Source organism: Pseudochaenichthys georgianus, chromosome 5 (genome assembly GCF_902827115.2).
Source record: "Pseudochaenichthys georgianus chromosome 5, fPseGeo1.2, whole genome shotgun sequence".
Classification (NCBI taxonomy): Eukaryota; Metazoa; Chordata; class Actinopteri; order Perciformes; family Channichthyidae; genus Pseudochaenichthys; species Pseudochaenichthys georgianus.
In genome coordinates, this window is record NC_047507.1 from 10688769 (window position 1) to 10708365 (window position 19597).

At 41.7% G+C, this 19597-nt stretch overlaps 1 protein-coding gene across 1 annotated transcript in view; it reads right to left on the minus strand.

Moving 5' to 3' along the window:
* The window catches only part of rhobtb3 (Rho related BTB domain containing 3), a 36833-nt gene that overhangs the window by 11390 nt on the left and 5846 nt on the right, over positions 1–19597 (minus strand). Inside the window, exons 4-9 of the mRNA XM_034083656.2 lie at positions 16196–16353; positions 15830–15938; positions 13304–13499; positions 13022–13218; positions 6617–6726; positions 5149–5254 (exon numbers count right to left, since the gene is read on the minus strand). Of these exons, the coding sequence (XP_033939547.1) occupies positions 5149–5254; positions 6617–6726; positions 13022–13218; positions 13304–13499; positions 15830–15938; positions 16196–16353 (876 nt within the window). The remainder of the gene's footprint in view (positions 1–5148; positions 5255–6616; positions 6727–13021; positions 13219–13303; positions 13500–15829; positions 15939–16195; positions 16354–19597) is intronic.

Sequence of the window (19597 nt, forward strand, 5' to 3'; positions counted from 1 at the left end):
TTCTAATATTAATGATAATTTGATTTCATCCCATAAGTAATTATTTAAATTAACTCAACATTTCACATGATGGATTAGTGTTCCACATTTCCCCACTAATTTCTTTTATGATTGAGCCACTGGTAAAGAGAGACATTGATGATCCTGTGTTCCGTTTGTTGTCTATGGCTTCGGACGGCTTCACTAAAAGTCACCCAGCTCTGCCCTACTACAGACCGGCTGAGTGCAGTCACAGAGATGCTATGGCTGCGCTACATGACATTAATGGTCTGGTCCGAGAATGGACACCATTTCCTGCTCCCAGAGAGAATGACATTCCTCAAACTGAACTTTACAGCCGTTGATACTGTCTCACATGGGTTTGCTCCCCCCACCGAGCCATGAACTGAAAGCTTGACGTCTGCTCTGAACACTTGGAAGCCTCCCTGTCACACCAGCTCCAAACCCTTGGGTCAGTCAGATGAGTCAAACGGCTTCACTTGGGCACAAGGGTCAGAAATATGACTCTCGTTACCACAGAGTGGGTTTGTTTGTTTTTTAAGGCTATCCATACTGCTATGCAGAGGATGCCTGCAGGTTGGCAAGCTGTGAAAAGCCCCTACCATTTTTAGTATAGGCCTGTTGTCAGGGGCCTGTTACTGTCTACTACATATATTCACATTATATAGACCATGAGGCTGCACGGAGCTTAGGCTAAAAATACAACCATTCTGTTCTGCTCTAAAGATTCAATTTATAGATTCTATATCAAAATAGTTTGTTCTTATTGTTTCCAATGATAACGTCACCTTAAGTGGAGGAATGCAAACCTGTTTTCAAATGTAAGGTTTTGAATTTGTTTGACATTTCTCAGTAAAGACACCCTCAGACGCCCACTATCATTCATGCTATGCCTTCAGTGGTGACTCAGATGTTAGGGGGTTGAAGCTGTTCCTCCCAAATCAGAGATGCTTTGTTTTTGTTTGTTTTGTTTTTTTTCAACAAAGGTGTGCATTTCCTGCATAATATATGGTTCTCACAATTGTTTTTGTTAGTTGCGCACAGCTGATACTGAGTTTTCTCGAGTGATGGATTATGACCTCTACCATGCTTACATGGACTCGTATGTTTTATTTCATATCTAACTGAAGTAAGAGACAATAGAGAGAGCTGTGGAGGAGAGAATAGAAAGAGAGAATAGAGAGAGAGAATAGAGAGAGATGTGGAAGAGAGAATAGAGAGATGAGGATAAGAGAGGGATAGGAAAGAGAGAAGAGTTATTTGCAAGTTGCGTGCTGATACTGAGTTTTCTCGATGAATAGCTTATAGACGATACCATGTTTAAATAGACTCCTACGTTGTTATTACATTATGTGACATATGTAAGAAAAGGGAGGGGAGAGTCAATTATATTTTAGTAATTGATCTCATATTGAAACATTCATTTCTCAAACCTATGTTTATGGAAGAGGAAATGTACTTCTGATAAACTAATCTTTTATCAAACGGTAAATGGTGAATTAATATAATATTTAGAATAATTGAGAACGGGTTATATCCACAGGGACTAGCTCACATTTAACTTAAAATAACATTTCTCTGCTTTGGACTGATGAGTATATGATTCTTGATGTTAAATGACTAACACAAACCTTACATGTATGCATGTGCATGTGTCAGGAAGGCTCCCAAATAATTCTGAGGGGCCTATCGTATTTTTGAAATTGAATGATAATGTGCTAATCCATTACCTTGAGTTGTCTGCACTCAGGAAAACATCCCTATCAAGTGTTAACCCAATCACTAGGACAGCTCTGAAGGTCAAGGGTCAGAGAGAGAGGGTCACACCCTCTGGCTGCAGAGAGCACCCCCAGCCACGGGCAAGGAGGCACGAGGTCGTTCGAGATGAGAGGATTCTAATCTTCAACTTTCTGATGGGATGGGATGCTTCTTCATCTTTCTGCTCGGGGGGGGGGCCAAACAGACAACTCTGCAGGACGAGCGATGGCTTCAGAGGCTCCATGGTTCTTGGAAGGGCAGATTTCTTCCTAACCTCTCCCATCACGGGGGTGGCATCTGGATGTGCCACTTGGAATAGGCTCTGCTCTCAAGCAGATAGCAGAAGGAATGCAGGCAGATGAGCCTCTGGTTCACTGGGAGATCATAAAGTGCTCACTGAATGAGCCACAAAAAGCAGAGCAATTGGGGGGTTTGAAATATGGTGCTCTGGGGAAGAAGAGTTTTGAGCCAATCAGCACCTCAGTGCTAATCTACAGTATCAGGATGCCTTCACACACCAGACATTCTGTGTCATAAAGAGAGGAGGAGAACGAGTCAGGAGGACATGTTCTTCGAGCTCTTGTACAAAGATAACATTTGAATTGAATGACCAGATGATTACAGATGTACAATTAATGATTGTTTTTATATTTCCGATGAACAGATATGTGTTAAATAGTGGTGACAAATATATTTTGTCAGATCAGATTACACTTTCACACTAAACAAATAAATTAATTGTCAGATCAGATTACACTTTCACACTAAACAAAATAAATTAATTGATATTTTCAGATTGATAATGTATTGAACAATAAGATATTTCTAATATTATAACAGACAATGTTACTATCCTTAATCATTACCAGGTAAAATGTACAACGAGGAAACCAGATTACCAGGTTCCCAATCCAGGTGCTACTGCATGCTACATTTAGATAGAAAAACAAATGTTCTATCCACTCCACTTAAATACTCAGCAGGTGATGTAGATTTTTCAAAAAGGCCTTAAATCACTCCATTTAAACGAACTAAAACTAATTCTGCAGCAAGTTTAATGTTAGACTACGCACATGAACACAATATTAGCAACTGTTTGCTGTGCCAAAATATGCCAGAATCTATGCATTCTCCCATGTTTAGCCCAATTCCTTTCACGAAAGCTGGTTTAGTTAGCTGGACATAGCATCCAGAATTAGCGAGGAGGCTGAGGATTGGTACAACTTTTCCCCACAGACTCTGAGCAATCTTAACAGTACGAGGGCCTAGTCTCTCTCATTGTTGATACAGTGAATACAATTACCTGCCTGACGGTTTCACACGAATAGATATTTTGACTTTTCTTTCCTCAGGTTGTTGAAATAAAATGCCTAACTTTTCCTTTTCAGATGTTAAACAAACGTATTTGAATAAAATGTATGTAGTAAAGTGCCTTACTCTTGAATAAGTGTATTGAAGTAAACGAAAAGTAATGCTAAAGATTGAGGACACTGTACCTTTACAGATTACAGATTGATCGATTCATCACTGTGAATTTATACCTTAACTGTGAATTTTTAACTGAATCCCTAATGATTCTGATTTTATACCTCAATTGGATTTCTTATAATCCTACATTCTAATTGTGTTTTAATTATGAATTGCCTTGAAGTAAATCTTTAAAGATGTAAGCTGAATTTGAATTTGTGTTTGATGAATGAGATTAACTGAGGGATAAATGATAAAAGATCTTGTTTTTGAAACATATATTTTACTATTATATTTTTGTATTGCATATGTGTTATTATTGTGCTTTTTGACAAAAGAAATCAAACACTGAAGAAAGATGATTTTTCTATTATGGTTGTCTGTATCAACCATTGTGATTGGCTGTTCCAATCTTATTCTGTTTTTGATGTAATTAATGTAATGAGGAATCCACCCAACTCTGAGGACGTTTTATTTGATTCAAGTAGTGACTGAAAATATTCTTAGACTAATGTTAATTGGTTATCAATGAATTGATAAAAGCGTGGATCTGTGAGGGAAATATTTTGTTTAAGTGTTTGTACCAAAAAGCATTTTGTGTTTCACATAGGTCTGCCATAACTTAGAGCAGGGGTTTAAAGGTTTAAAGGTTAAAGGGTTAAAGGTTCCGCTTTCCTGTTGGGGGACTGTGACTAACTGCCAGAGGACTTTAACAGACTGTCTTTGTCTCTGAATCCATGTGTTTGTAATTATCGATCAGAAGACGCGCGAAATAGAGGCTCCTCCTTGATTATCTGTGTAGATTTGCGCTGTGTTTCTGTGTAATCTTCAGTGTTGGCTGGGGAATCACATGATGAAGTCGTGTGAGAACCCTGCCAATGCTCCCGGCCGTGGCTCTCAATAAACTCAGGTGTTTGATATAAAGCGGACTCCAGCCTCCATTCCTTCCATCAACATTGCTGAGCAGAAGTTTCTCTCACACTGAGAGAATAAACAGTTTGTAATTAATGCATTGAATCTTGAGTGACAGAAACAGAAAGCCTCTTTGATCTCATAATGTTTGGAGACGTTCACAAACCCATACAGATTTTGTATTATTTTCCACAAGCCAAACCCTTTGAAGGGCCCTATTATGCTCAGGTTCATATTTGTATTCTGATCCTCTCCTGTGACATGTTTGCATGCTGTAATGTTCTAAAAGCTCTATATTTTTCTCATACTGCCTGTGCAGCAGCACCTCTTTTCACCCTCTGTCTGAAACCAGAACCCAGTCTGCTCTGATTGGTTAGCTGGCCGGCTCTGTTGCGATTGGACAGTACTACAGGAAAGGGAAAAGGCCTAAAAGCATAATAGGGCCTCTTTAATATCACTGACACGTCTGTGTTCCCTCATTGCAGAAGAGTAGAGGTCAAACGTGACTCCATTTGGCTTCGGTTATGAGTGATGACCTCTTATAATGGGCCATTTAAAGAACAGGAAACCAAAGACATGTAAATCATCGGCACAAGTCCTGTTATTAAGTGCCATTAACAGCCAGTGACAGCTCCCAAAACATTACATTAGAAGGCGAGTGTGAAAAAATCGTAGAAGAAGCGTAAACTATTCTTGTAGACATTTGTCTCTGTGACCTCGATGACACAGCTCAGGGGTGCAAGGACACGAACGGCTCGCTGCACTTCTTATGAGATAAATATGGATTAGAAGAGGCCTTCGGACATTATTTCTGGATTTGATCCTTTTAATAGAGAATTGGAAAAATCGCCCCTTGGACCATTCCTCTTTTAATTTGCCTCAAAATGTGCTGTATGCCCAGACCCTGGACTGACATCATAATCCAATCAGGGCAAATGAAATGTGACCTTCCTCTGCGGTGTGACGGCGCATGCATTTGTGAACGTCTCCGACAGATAAGACGTGGCCCACCTTGCACCATGAAGATGACGTCAGAGTAGAGAGGAGAATTGAAGAGGTTGACAAGAGTCTGGGGGCCGAGCTGAGCCGCCCTGGCGCTGGGGGTGTCCCTGGGGCCCTACACACACACACACACACACACGCACGCACACACACACACACACACACACACACACACACACACACACACACACACACACACAGAAGAAAAAGAAGCCAAAAGGAAAGTACAGAGAGAGTTTACATTCCTCTGCTGGATGTCAGGTACTAGTTAGCAGCTCATTTGCCATTCCATGCATGTATCCCACCTCCTCCGTTGAATACAAATGAGCCCTCTGCCAGTCTTTCTTAGCGCTACCCAAACATACTTAAACTACAATGCCAAGATCGACATGACGGGACGGGCTTTTGAGACTGGCAACCACACACTTGTCCAAACTGTCAATTTCTTAACGTGTTCCTTTTCCATTTAAGCATTCAAAGGATGCACGAGGTGTATTCGCTGCAGTGCACAAGAGGTGGAGTTAGCAGCTGTCAGGGTGTCTTTTTCGAGAGCTGTTTTTAAGTGAGTCTCGTCAAAGCACCCATTTCCATCCTGTGACCTTTCTCAGTCAACTGGAGCATAAAGAACTCCATATTCTCGCACTGCTCTGCTGCAGAGGGAGCGCTCGGCAAACACACGGACCTCAGTGGAAGGCAGCAACAGAATCAAGACTCTTCGATTTTGTACATCATTAGAACAGCTTACAAAAGAAAGCTCATTTCAGCCGGTTTCCGCGCAGAGCAAGCGGACCCCGGGGTGTTTTCAGAGGAGGAGATCACATCACGACAGGACATTATGGTGTCTCATTGCGTTAAAGTAGCCCAGCTGTCACTCGGCGTGTCAGCACCGCCTCAGGTGAAAGACCTAGTTCCTTACAGATGGGTCGGTGGGCCGTGCATGGTGCCAGGGGCTTGTCAGGCGCAGATATGTCAGCTCTCCTGACGTCTCTAATGTCAAGATCTGCTGCCTGCCTATTACACCTCGTGTTCCCAAATAGACACAATACATTTAAGATGCGACGCTGCAGATTGAAATCTTCCAGTAATTGTGAGAATGTCCTTCTCTTTTGAAGGCATCTCTTGTTTATTCTGTCCTAGTTCCCACAGTATCTGAGGGGTGATGCGGGCAGATAATATGCAAATAAGCTAATTATAGCCACTTATTACCGGGCTGTTTTTCAAACATGGTCTTGTTAGTTAAGGCGCTGTTAGTCTGCAGCTATGAAAACAAGTGTTCATAACTTCAAAGGTTTGAAAGATAGTAAATATTTAACCTCTTTTTGCAAAGACAACTGTTATAAGATATTCTTGTTTTTCTTCCTCCGTCGTGATCTTTAGTTGTCCAAACAGAGGTGAGTTAATGTTATGTATGTTTCAGTTTGTGCTTTGTCGTGACTGTAAGTGTAAGAGAGGTGATTTTAAACATTGAATTCCTCACCTTTTCTTTTCCGATGAGGGATCGTATGCGCTCGATCAGCTGAGCTGCAGCGAGCGTATTCTTCAGCTTCTCTTCCAGCGCCTCCTGTAGGTGATCCCACTCCCACGCTCCTGAAACATCCACAAACACACACAGACTCTTCGGACCCACAATAGCACCGTTTACAGAAACACGCAGGCAAACTCTTTTGGAGCTGGCACTGTGTCCTGAAACACCCACAGACCTTACTTTGGTGCTGACAAAGTTAGGTCCTTCTCAAATGTGTCTGCTTATATCATCTATTGTGGTTATGGGTGGAACAAGCTGTCCAGATGCCACGAGTATCAGAAACAGTGACCCAGGCGTTTGCAAAACACACACGTGGCCATAACAAATCTGCCTCCCTTGTAATTGGATAATAGTTCACATGTTGTTCTACTTTAGGTCCGTTTTTTAAAAGCTCAGTCTTTTTCCAGTTGGTTGCCGTCTAATCAAAGCACTAGGCCTTAATGCATTAGGATGTGTACAACTTTGATCCACATTTTGCACATTTAAATTACAGGTAGTAAATTAAAGTTTCTGCATTTTACTCGACTTTAATCCGATCACATCGATAATATGGACACGTTTTACAGGCTGAAAACACAGTTTGAACACTAGTGTGTTTAAACAAGAGTCTGCCAGCTGACGAGCAGCTCAGTGAGGCGTATTGAGGGAGGGCGCTGCTTGTAATCTACACCATTATGCTAACATGCTCCCATTTACAATGCTAACATACTGATGTGAAGAAAGTCATGTTTACATTGTTCTGCATCTTCCTTTAATGTGTTGCATGCCATCATTTGCTAATAAGCATTCAAACAAAGCACAGCTGGGGAGGATGAAAGGTCAGGTGAGCAGGTCATAAACAAAATGTTACTTGCACATTGTTGTTTTATCACATAGTATGTGCAATCTTTTATGTAAGTGTATGGTCATTGTTATATGTATGTACTGTATGAGTATGAATATATATATATGCATGCCATGTACATATATGTAGATACATGTATACATTTGCATAATAATTGTATACATGTTTTTATTATTAATGTAAATGCAGTTGTTTACTGTGAGCATACATGCTTAGAAACTCAAACTATCACACCAATATATTATTATTGAGACATTCCACACCTCATGTGCGCGCGAGAGGATTATGGATTCCACTATATGGCTTCAAATATAAGTATGCAATAAATAAATAGGGAAATACACATTTGGGCTGGAACACAAATGAAGTCACCATCAAAAAAAGATGTGAAATATAAAGACTCAATGAGAAAAGGTGAAATGTTTCACTCTGCGTCTGTGCTGCATGTGTTTACTTCAGAGGGATCCTCCTCCCTCACAAAGCCTGCAGCCCTGCAGCTGATTGAGGTGGCGCACTGTATCTCAGTGGGACACACAAACAGGCTGTTGAGGGGAGAGGGAGCCGGACCGGGCTGGATTTATCTCATCATTAGTTCATAATGACGGTATTTGGGCTGATAGAGGGATTACCTCCACACCCGGTGCCGGATAATAACGCTGCATGGCGCAGACACCTCAGAGGCGGGGAGAGAGATTAGCTCAGGAGCTTTGGAGAGGACACATCATGCAGACAAACCCAACACAAAATACATATGATGCCGACAAACTCAACAGGATACCCTGGAATTCATGCAAAAGCTGCAGCGATGCGACATCATTTCATTCATTTATATTCTCACAAATATGTTTCTGTGGTTGTGTATTCCTTTGCAGTCACCGACACAAACATATCAACACAATGCTGACAGAATAGATCTTTGGGGAACAACCGCTGATTTCCTGTCTTTCCTAAACCTTTTCCATAACTACTGATAAATTACAACAACTGGTCTCTCGTCTAAATATAGCCAAGATGAGCACAATCACAGAAGGATTCATCTGACACACACACACACACACACACACACACACACACACACACACACACACACACACACACACACACACACACTATAGAACCCAAGTGACAAACTCAATAATTCAGCAGCTCACTACACAAAGAGACAGAGTCTCCCAGAGTTAACATCACACAAGCTCAGCATGGCCTCTGTGACGGTGTGAACACACTGCAGTGACAAAAAAACAAGCGCGGAATAATAGCACGAGTGAGCGTTTATAGACTTGATATTGTTATGGAAATGAGTTCTGCCAAGCCAATACAAATGAGCCACAGCTGGCAAATGAGTGGCATTGAATTGCCTGCAGAAGAAATGCATCCCGTCTCGAGGAATGCTGAGTGTGGCATGTTGTGGATTTGCTGCAAAATGAACGCTAAGTATTGGCTCTGAATACACAGTATGTGAGGTCAGCTGCTTTAAACCTACAATCTGAAGCACTATTTTGAAGGTTCAGCATAATTCTTTACACAAGACTTCACAGAGTCTCCCTGCAGTGTTTTCTGGAAACGTGACATTGGTATAATGCCTTGCACATGAACGCATTTCCCTCTTTCCGCTATTCTCTCAGAGCCCCACACACACATTGACAGTATGCTCTAGTGCCCAGCACTCCCGGCACCCAAACACTCTCCACCTCCTGCATCTCAAGCACCCCCGGTCTCTCACCCTCACCTCCGTTTTTCCACCTGGCTCGCAAATGTTCACTCCTGTACGCTTCCTGTCTTACCCTGAGAAAAAGCCACTACAGTGTATATGCGTGCATGAACACACACACTGCACACTCCGTCTTTCCATCGCTGGCTTTCTTATTTTTATTCATAGTCACTCAGTCTAACCCTATAATCTTCTTCCCTTCACCAGTGCACACACACACACACACACACACACACACACACACACACACACACACACACACACACACACACACACACACACACACACACACACTCAGCCGATGTGTGTCTGCCTCTGGTGTATATGTGTGTCGGACCAACAGTGTTGCTCACATACATGTTGAGAGGCGGCCATGAATCATATGTGAGCGCAGCTTTTTTGCCATTAGGGCTCCGGCGCGGCGTGCAGACTGCACATGAAGCACTGCAGCCCCTGAGCTGCAGACCCAGAACGTTTTCATTAAGGCACTGATGTTGCAAAGAATATCACAGGGATGTTTAAATAGGACTAATACGCCAATAGAGAACCTTTTTTATGCAACTTGCAAAGATTTTGGTTGCATGTGAAATACCTGCGTGTGTCTGGGAGTTCATAAAAGTTAATGTAACATAATGTTAATGATGAATGTAAGGCCACTGTAACTGTGTCAGATTCTATCAACAAATCTCATTAGCCATTGCTTTGATGGAAGCTCTGCTCAGACGTCGCTCAGTGTCCCGATCCACGTGTCCATTGTGTCTAATGCCTGAGCTGGAGACAAAGGAAACAGGAGTGGCCTGGGGGCATCTAACTACAAGTAAGAAATTAGCATGAGATCACAGAATTACATGATGAATGATCAGAAACTAGATTAAAATACAACTGCCGCTTAAAATCAAGCACTTTCAAATGACTGATTTCTGTTCCTCACCGTAATGGAACATTGGATCGCCTTCTGCTGCCAGGGGGACATTCATCATCACATCTAAACTATTGGAAAAACAGTAACTGCATCTGGAGGGGAATATAAATCCCAGGCTGAATGTCTAGCTATATCCATCCAGTTGTATTTAAAGCTTTAATATATAACATTGAAATATTTTAAAAGCCCATCTAGACCTTTGTTTTTATTTATTTAGATTGTGTACATTATCCCAAATGCTTCCATCAGTTCTCAAAACTAAAGAAATCTGTAATTTTAATCAAGCTAGCTATCCATTTCATTCGGTTGCTTGTAATGGAAAAATGTCCACAGGTTGGAAGCTGTCATAAATGGACTTTTTGACCTCAATGATCCCTTTTTTCTTGTGACCGTATCATAACAGTAATTTTTAAAAAGTGATATTTATCTTAAAACATGATTTTACCTCTTTTCATTCTATTGGCAACGTAAGGAAACATGTCTTAAAGGCGGGGTATGTCATTTATTTCAGAAACACTTTTTGTTATATTCCATGGACTGCTCTTAACATCCCGTTTTTATTAGTTCCAGAAAATAATTAAAGATGAGGTGAATGCCAAACTGTATTTTGGGAGGAGCAGCCTGCCCCCTCGCGTAGGTAATCATTAAATGTAATGTGATTAATTATCAGAGTTAGTAGTAACACCCATGCTGTTTCTTGAGTTGAGGAGAGGACTTCTGGGGATGAATCTTTCCCTGGTGAATACCTCCAAAACATCTGGATCTTAAGTTGTCAGAGAAACAATCTGAGGAAACGTTAGAGAGACACTAACTCTAACCTGAAACAGCTTTAGGGTCGGCGTGTATTGGAGAGGAGGAGATCTCTGCAGATATTTCGTCTCCCTGTAAAGAAAACGTCCTGAACGACGATCCCTGAAGGAATCCTAACCAGGAGAAGATGACTACAATAACAACATGGTGTTGAAGACAACGTCCCCCATGATCCCGGACTACATCATTGAGCCACCAAATGCTTTAGTTATTGTTTTGGTTGAGACTCCTAATGGCAGAACATACGTTTTAACTCATGTAATATAATGTACAGGCAAAAGACTAAGCCAATACGATATTAAACTAATAATTAATTATTAAAATAACAATGAATGCAAGTCAATGCCTTGAACAGTTTGTGGCATTTAGAAGCAGGAAGTGATTGATGACTGCAATGCAGAATGGGATGCATATCATTTCCTATAAATCATGTAGTGTGATGGGAGTTAACTGATGAGCCGGATTTCTCTGGACTAAGTGCATGTTGGCTGCTGTTTTTGGAGACGGTGCTGAATTCTAATCTCCACCTCATTTATTATTATTATTATTCCTGTACTTCCGATCCTGATGCCAGGGAGTCGGGTTGAGCATCTTCTAGCAGGGATGGGAGGCACCTCTGTGTTGTTGTGATGTAGGTTGGAACATCTTTTAATACAGTCAGAATTTGGCAGCCTCCCCCAGAATTCACTTATTATTATCTAAGCCTATGTCATATTTTAAGTTTATACTTTGAAGTGCAATATATTGATTTTTCTTTTTTTTCACGGAGTGCTCTTTTTGACCCCAATGACCAAAAAAGTCGTAGAGATATTAATCTTTCTGAGAAGAGACTGATTTTAGCAGATCAGGAAAAAGCCTAAGAACCAGCTCCCAACCATAAAACAACATAAACAAAACATTAACCTGGAGAAACCAATCTCAAAAGTGCTTTCACAATGAAAAAATGCTACCTTAATAATAATGAAAAAGGCCTCTTCAATTATAATAAAATGTGTACGATGGGAGCTTGGATAATAACAATTTAAAACATAACAAAATAAAGCCTGCCGGTGTTAGCTTGTTGTGAACCAAGAATAAACGTGTACACAAATAGCACTTAAATCTGCCCAACGCAGGTAACAACGTGAACATATTTAAATGTTAACTTGAGCTAGGTTTCAGAGTGCTTCAAATATCTGAGAAAATCTCCAACCGGCCTAAAAGCAGAATTGTGTGACAATATCTGCTCTTAGGGGGTTTGCATTAAGTCGAGAAAGGACCCGAATGCTCTCGATGTGAATTGTTCTACCTCTCCAAGCCCTGAGGGCAGACCGCACTGGATGGATTGCCATAACATTTGACATGGATGATCACTCAGGCTCTCTCTGTCTTCTATAAGAGAGAAGGTAGTGCTTTGGCTTTGGACTGACACAAGACACTTACATTTGTCATCTTTGGCTTTGGAAAATTATAATTGGGGCATTTTGTGACAAAATGATTTATCAATAAAGAAAATAATCAGTACATTCAGCTTTTAATTAACTTTTCGTAGTCAGAGGAATCTACAATGTATCTAAAGCAAAAACAGAGTTAAAGGGGCCCTATTGTGCTTTTTGGGTTTTATCTTATAGTGTGTTATATAGGTTTGTGTGCATGTAAAGGGTCTGCAGAGGCTAAAATCGAGAAGTTGACTCTCCCACACACCCCCCTCCCTGAAACACTTCCATTGGACTCCTTTGTTTATTCTGCAAAATAGGGACATCGCTATGCGCTTCTATTGGTTGGCGCTCCAACTCGTCTTTAAACCGTTGACCAATCACAACAGAGCCAGCTAACCAATCAGATCAGAATGGGCTGTGGTTTCAGACAGAGGGTGAAAAGAGGCAGCACAGGCAGTATGAGGAAAATAAAGACCCTTTTGAACATTAAAGCATGGAGACATGTCAATAGAGGCACAAAATAGCAAAATGAACCATAAACTAACTATAATATAACCCCTTTAAATGGAAATGAGCATTTTCTGGAAAAGAAACGAAACATTTGTTTTTTTGCTCAGTTGTAGCTAGTGTGCTGTGTGTGTCTGTTATTTACCTCTATAAATGAACATGAGGGTCTCCCACAAGCACATACACAGGAGGGGGTCCTTCACCACCAGACGAGAGAGGCGTCCTGTCGAGTGCGCCTCTGATCGTGGCATGTCGTCAATAATCGCCCCATCCCAGTTGGAGAGCAGCGAGTTGGGGCCTCCATCGCGCTCTCTGCAAACACACCGCGACTGGGGGCGTTCCCTGTCCAATCAGGCGGCAACATTCAGGTGATTGGTGGAATAGTTTGTAACGCTCAATCGTGTGAACAAGCCAATGTGGCTCCTACCTGGTCTTGGGCCCCAGGAGCAGCTGTCTGAAGTACGGACTGACGGCACACAGAACCGCAGCGTGCGCCCATCCCAGCTCTTTCCCAGAGTCTCCGGCGTAGAAAGCCACATCGGCGAACTGCACACCGCGCTCCAACAACCACTGCATGTCCTGGGAGAAGCTGGACTCCTCCACTCGGATGGGGGGGAGGCGTGCTGAAGGGAGGGAGGAGGAGGAAGTAAGGACGGGAAGATGGATAGGATTATTGTGGAAATGAACAGTCACAGCTGAAATTCAGCTCACCTGCTTTTTCATGTTGGCAAAACCACCAGATGTGTTGTGTTCAAAGCACTTCAAAAGTGTGGTATTTTGCACTTTTTGGTGTACTTGTTTCTCCTCAATCTACCTTGTCTTCGTCTCCTAGTGTTATCACCTTTTTAGATGATGAATTTGGGTGAATGCCGTGACAGAGTTGTGATGCAGTGATAGTGACAGACAAAGTGCAGATATTTTAGTAAAGAAAGAACTAAAGGAGAGACCAATGTGAGGTTGTGCCATGCCCTTCTGCTCAAGTTGGAAAAACAAAAACGCTTTCAGATATGTTTGTCTTTGCACTGATGACAGACTGTATTTGTTCCTCCTTGTTTTAAACTTGGTGAAGAATAAACTACAGAGTTCACAATCACTATTATTTTGATGATAACAATTTTTAAATTGAAGCACAGCACATCGAAAAGCTTAAATAAGGTTTATGTTTAAAGGTCAAATGGGAAAAAGCTAGGCAACAGATCAATGATTTGCAGTGAACTATGTAGCCGTAAAACACTGCAATAAAAAGTGTTATAATAAAAATAAGGAGACAAAACATATAATGCACGTCTATTCATTTATTCCGTTTAATCAAAAGTGAAAAGGAATGAGCAGCGAGGGGAGGGGGATTCACAAATCATTGTCCTATTACATTCCTATCCTTGCTCAACACACACTGCTCCCTTCTCTGTAGAACTCATCTCCTTTTTTATGGCTGCTCAGATTTGGCCGTGAAAATGGTGCTGTTCCTGAGTCAGTGCACGTCATGTTTAATGCAGGCCCCAGCATAAGCAGAGCTAAGTAGTGTTGGACAGGCACGGATAAATCTGCCAGCACTTGCTGCCTTTCTGGTGGGACTCAAAGATGTCAGTCATGCATCGGATCTAGCTGGCCAGATCGTTATTTAACAGCGTAGTTTGTGTTAAATAAGGTGGTTTCTTTTGTAAAAACTGTATGGGGAAAAGAACAGGAATGGCAGTAGTAGTCTAGTTGTAATGGAAGGAGACAGGAGTGTAGTTATGAATTCAGCACAACATAAACTACTGGACTCCCATTTTTAAATTGATTGTACAACTAGATCTGTTTTTTTCTTTTAATCAATTATTACACTCAGAAAGCTTTCAATTGTTCTAACATTTGTGAGCCAGGAATTTCAACTGTTTGCTGACTTAATCACACCGATTTTAGGCAATTGGGATAAAAAACAAGTCTTAAAAAATAGAGCATTAAAACACAGGAAAAGCAACAGACATGCATCCGTCAAGCTCTCCAGCTTGGTTTGTTTATTTTAATATGTTCTACAATAACCAACCTGGGTGCATCTCTGCTGCTCGCTGTGTATGAATGTCTCCTGATCATCGTCCACTGTGGTCCTTTATCTCTTGTATTGATAAGAGTTTTGTGTTATCTGAGCAGTATGATTCAGTCTGCAGCTGCAAACTGACTGCAAAATGAAATATTTTGACACCATTTGGCTTGTTCTGAATATAACTATAAATGCAATCTGAAATTCTGGCTTTCAAATAAGAAGATTACAACTTAATTAGGGTTTGAACCATTTAGTTTAGGGACAGTTTTGGATTATCAACTAAGCGTGTCATTCTCAGACATTCTCTAGTTGCAGCTTCTCAAAGAGAAAACCTGTGAAAAAAATTGCATAAATCTTGCATAGCTGACATAAATATTTAAACTTAATAGGATGGACTAAAGTTAAAGACACATCCCCCTACATTAAGGATGTTACTGAATGGACACGGCACCTTTAAAGACACGGCTAATAAGTCATCTTAAAACCATAATCAATTAAAAAAAGCATGGTTAAAGGTGCGTTAATAGGTAATCAACCCCGACTACTATCACTGCGATGCCTCGGAAAAACCCACTGTTGCTGAAAACAGCTCAGTCTTAAATTGATTCAAACGTCGTTGAATGAAAAGGAGTCTACCTAGCTCTTTGTCTCTTCCCTTGTTTTTCAGTGTGGTACAGAGGATATTGATCTGGATCAAATCCTTTGTGCTCAGCTGTTTTTATGGCTTTGTAAGCTGTAGGAGTAACAATCGAGTCAGTCCGACTAAATGCTCAAAAAAGACAGAAAACAAGAAGTACTCGATTTTTTTAAATACAAATACTAGAAAAGAAAAAATTGCCATTGATCGTATTTCCTCATAAGGGTTATCCCAATGAAATGCCAGTTAAACGCAGTATTAGTTTTGAGATACCATAGCATTCCTCTGACCTGGTTGCTCTAAGTGAGGAGGGCGAAGATCGTTCACTTTATTTCCTCTTCTCTTCTCCGGCCTCTCTTTGGCTTTGTGCTTCAGACACTGAATCATGAAGTACTCCAGCTGGACAATGCAGAAATGCAAGCGTTAGTACAAATACAAGGTACCAAAATAGTGATGTTACGTCATCAACTCTTTGCTTTCTTCTTGAAGAAACCAACATAGCCACCTGTCCTTTTCTCCTCTACTCAGTTTGCGAAGAAATGCAGAGTTTATCGAGTGTAACAGACAGGAAGAGTTGGAAGGTTTTAACACATTTCTGAAGGGTTATTGTCAGGAGAAGTCGGGTGAAAAAGTAGTGTCCTTATGTGACCACTCACCACGCTGCCGAAGTAGCGTCCCACAAAGACGTGGTTGAGAGAGGGCAGCTCGAGGTAGGTGGCCCCCAGGTCCCGGGACAGCTGCAGACCCTCACTGTGAGGCACACAGCTGCTCCAGTCGGACGCACACAGCGGACAGGTACACGGAGGGCCTTCATCTAGATTCAAAGAGCAGAGTTTATTCTACGATTAACCTCGCATGACTTGAACAGCCAGGGCTGGAAATGCTTGTCACAAAATGAGCTCCACTAGGCCGTGAAATACAGCCCATGCATGGTATCTAACTCAACTAACGACCAGATGTGCTTCAGATGGCAGCATTGTAAACCTTAATGTTGCTGTCCAAACAAGACATAGATGAAAATATGTTTCAAAGACAGAAATCAGACAAATAATTGCACACTGAGCTAATATCTCTCGATACCTTTTTATCAGAGAATGTTTGAATGTTCATTCAGACCATGTCTAGTTGACAACACCGTGAAGGGTAAGGCCTATAGTGTATAGGGTTGTAGGACATTACTGGAGAATAAGGGTTTTGAAAATTAAATATCAGCCAGAAATGGAAAACGTTTCCAACATGATTCCATGACAGGTGCCTCCATGTAGCAAACATGTGCATTTATTGGTTTCGGCAATCGAAATCGGCCCAAGTTTGTTAGAAAATATTGGCTTATTGACAAAAATCCAATAGAGTGCGTCCCTAACTGTGAATAGTCCCAGCTTTCACCGCGGTTGTTGTGATCTGCATGATTAAGAATCAATCCACTCCCAGAATGGACCAATCAGAGCAAAGCTGGGTAACAACCAGTTTGACCCTCTCCAAATGGACAATGTACTGACAGCTAAAGAAATCAGCTGAATGTGTGAAACATATCAGATTGAGAAATGCAGAATCAACACCATCACAACAATTCAGTAAAGTATTGTGTAAACAAACTATTGTAAAACTATTGTGTAAATATAATGTAGTTTCAGTGCTTAAAAGGTCCTTCTAAACAGGAGAAACAAATAGATCCTATGTGTGACAGAACACAACTTGTCACTTACTTAATTCAAATAGAAAACGAATTTCTCAAAGCAGAACAGACGCCACAGCCTGTGCTTTGATGATGTGAACTAATAAGGATCTCAAAAGGAGATAGGTGTATTTATTTTCTGAAAGATTGTTGTTTTCTGCTCTGTTCTTTGTTCCTGAAATATCATTAGGTTGTTCTTTGATTGAATACTGATGCATTTTGCACTTCCATTTCCACATGATTACTAATTCCAACGAAAAACCAAAGAACTCTCTTGCAACAATAGATCAAATAGATGATCTAATTAAATGAAATCTGCAGAGCGTGTGTGCAGTAGGACCATCCACACTGTGAGCGTGGGGACCAAAGACACCAAATCAGACAACATTTGAAGGGATTAGCTTGAGGCAACAAAAAAAGACAGCACAAAGGAGGAGAGAGATTAAAAGGAGAATGAGCGGGACATACAGCTGAGGCATTTGATCAATCATACAGCTAATAATCCACAGGCATGACATCGAGACGGACTGTGTGAGAGAGGGATGGAAAGCACAGTGTGTGTGAGTGGCTGACAGGCGGTGACTTGGCATACTAGTGGTGTGTGTGTGTGTGTGTGTGTGTGTGTGTGTGTGTGTGTGTGTGTGTGTGTGTGTGTGTGTGTGTGTGTGTGTGTGTGTGTGTGTGTGTGTGTGTGTGTGTGTGTGTGTGTGTGTGTGTGTGTGTGTGTGTGTGTGTGCCCTTGGATAAATCTGTCTGCGCTCCTGCGTTCAGCACCGGTTTATTGGCTGTGTTAATGCACGTACAGAAGCGCTCTCTGCCACAGCTGTGCCTTAGGTGGTCTTAAGTCAAGCAGCAGGAAGTGCTCGGAGCTCAGCCGTCATTCTCTGCGATCATGAGGGGATAGCATGAAAATACTCACAGTCGTCAGCCACAAACAAAAAACACAAACCAAGGCTCTGGTCCACAGCTCCAGAGTCCCTGTCTTCCTCTCTATCTCTCTGGCAAAGACTTGACTTCCACTGTGATCATTCTGCAGCGGAGCTCTGACAGGATCTGAAAGTATGCTGTGCAGATAAGCTAAAAATACTACCTGGTGCATTTGATGAGCGTCTGTACAGAATCTGGAATCAATAAGGGTCAGTGTGTGTGTGTGTGTGTGTGTGTGTGTGTGTGTGTGTGTGTGTGTGTGTGTGTGTGTGTGTGTGTGTGTGTGTGTGTGTGTGTGTGTGTGTGTGTGTGTGTGTGTGTGTGTGTGTGTGTGTGTGTGTGTGTGCGTGCGTGCGTGCGTGCGTGTGTGTGTGTGTGTAATCACATGCAGACACACTGAGGTACCAGCATACTAGTTTGTAATTTGTGATGCATTAAGCTGCCGCTGGTAAAGTGTCTTAGTCCTCTTTAGGGACAAGCTACTGTTGTGTTGCACTTTTCAATGAAACGACAGCTGTACAAGTTCTTGTCTGCTTGCAGGGCTTTTTATGGTCATAAACGATCAACTTAGTGTCTTTCTTTGGCGTGTTTCCTGCAGGAAAGCATGTGAGCTGACCGCCCAGAGGCAGCCAAGAGGAGATGTAATTGTGAGCATATCCTCCACATTGCTGGAAGGACACACTAGAGCAGTGGTTCCCAACCGGTGAGCACTGTCCAAGTGTGCCGCAAAAAAACGTATTTTTATGTTCCAAATGTTTTTCTCACTTAATAAACTTCACTTCATATACACTTTATTTTATTACATGTACAATGGAGTTCATAAGCTAATAAAACATATATTGTTCAGATTTAGAAATATTAAACTGCTTAAATTCTCATGATTTACGTCAGCCGTCATTGTTTACGGTGTGCAGAGCAGCTTTTTATCCTCGCGCCAAATAATTACAAGATGGATCGTTACGTAGTGACAATAAATAAAGAAGCACCCCAGCCCTCAACAACACAGTCAGGGATGACACAGAACATGATGGAACAGAGGGTGAAAGGCTTTGTAAATAAAGTGAGACAGGTAAATCCCGATGTACAGATAACCCACTGCATGTTACACCGAGAAGCCCTTGTCGCCATGGGATATGCCACCAGACCTCACTGCAGTATTAGAACAAGCTGTGAAAATAGTGAACTACGTTGTTCAGCACATTGTGCAATGGGATGGGGGCTGAGCACCATGGCCTTTTACTGCACACGGAGGTCCGCTGGCTGTCACGGGGCAAGGTGCTGTCCCCGTGTCTACGAGCTCCGCGACAAACTTGTTGCATTTGCAAATGAGCACGACTTACCCCACAAAGAACATATGGATGATGAATCGTGGTGGGTTAAGCTTGCATATCTGGCAGATATGTTTAGCCACCTCAATGACCTCAACATCAGAATGCAAGGGAAGAATGAGATGGAT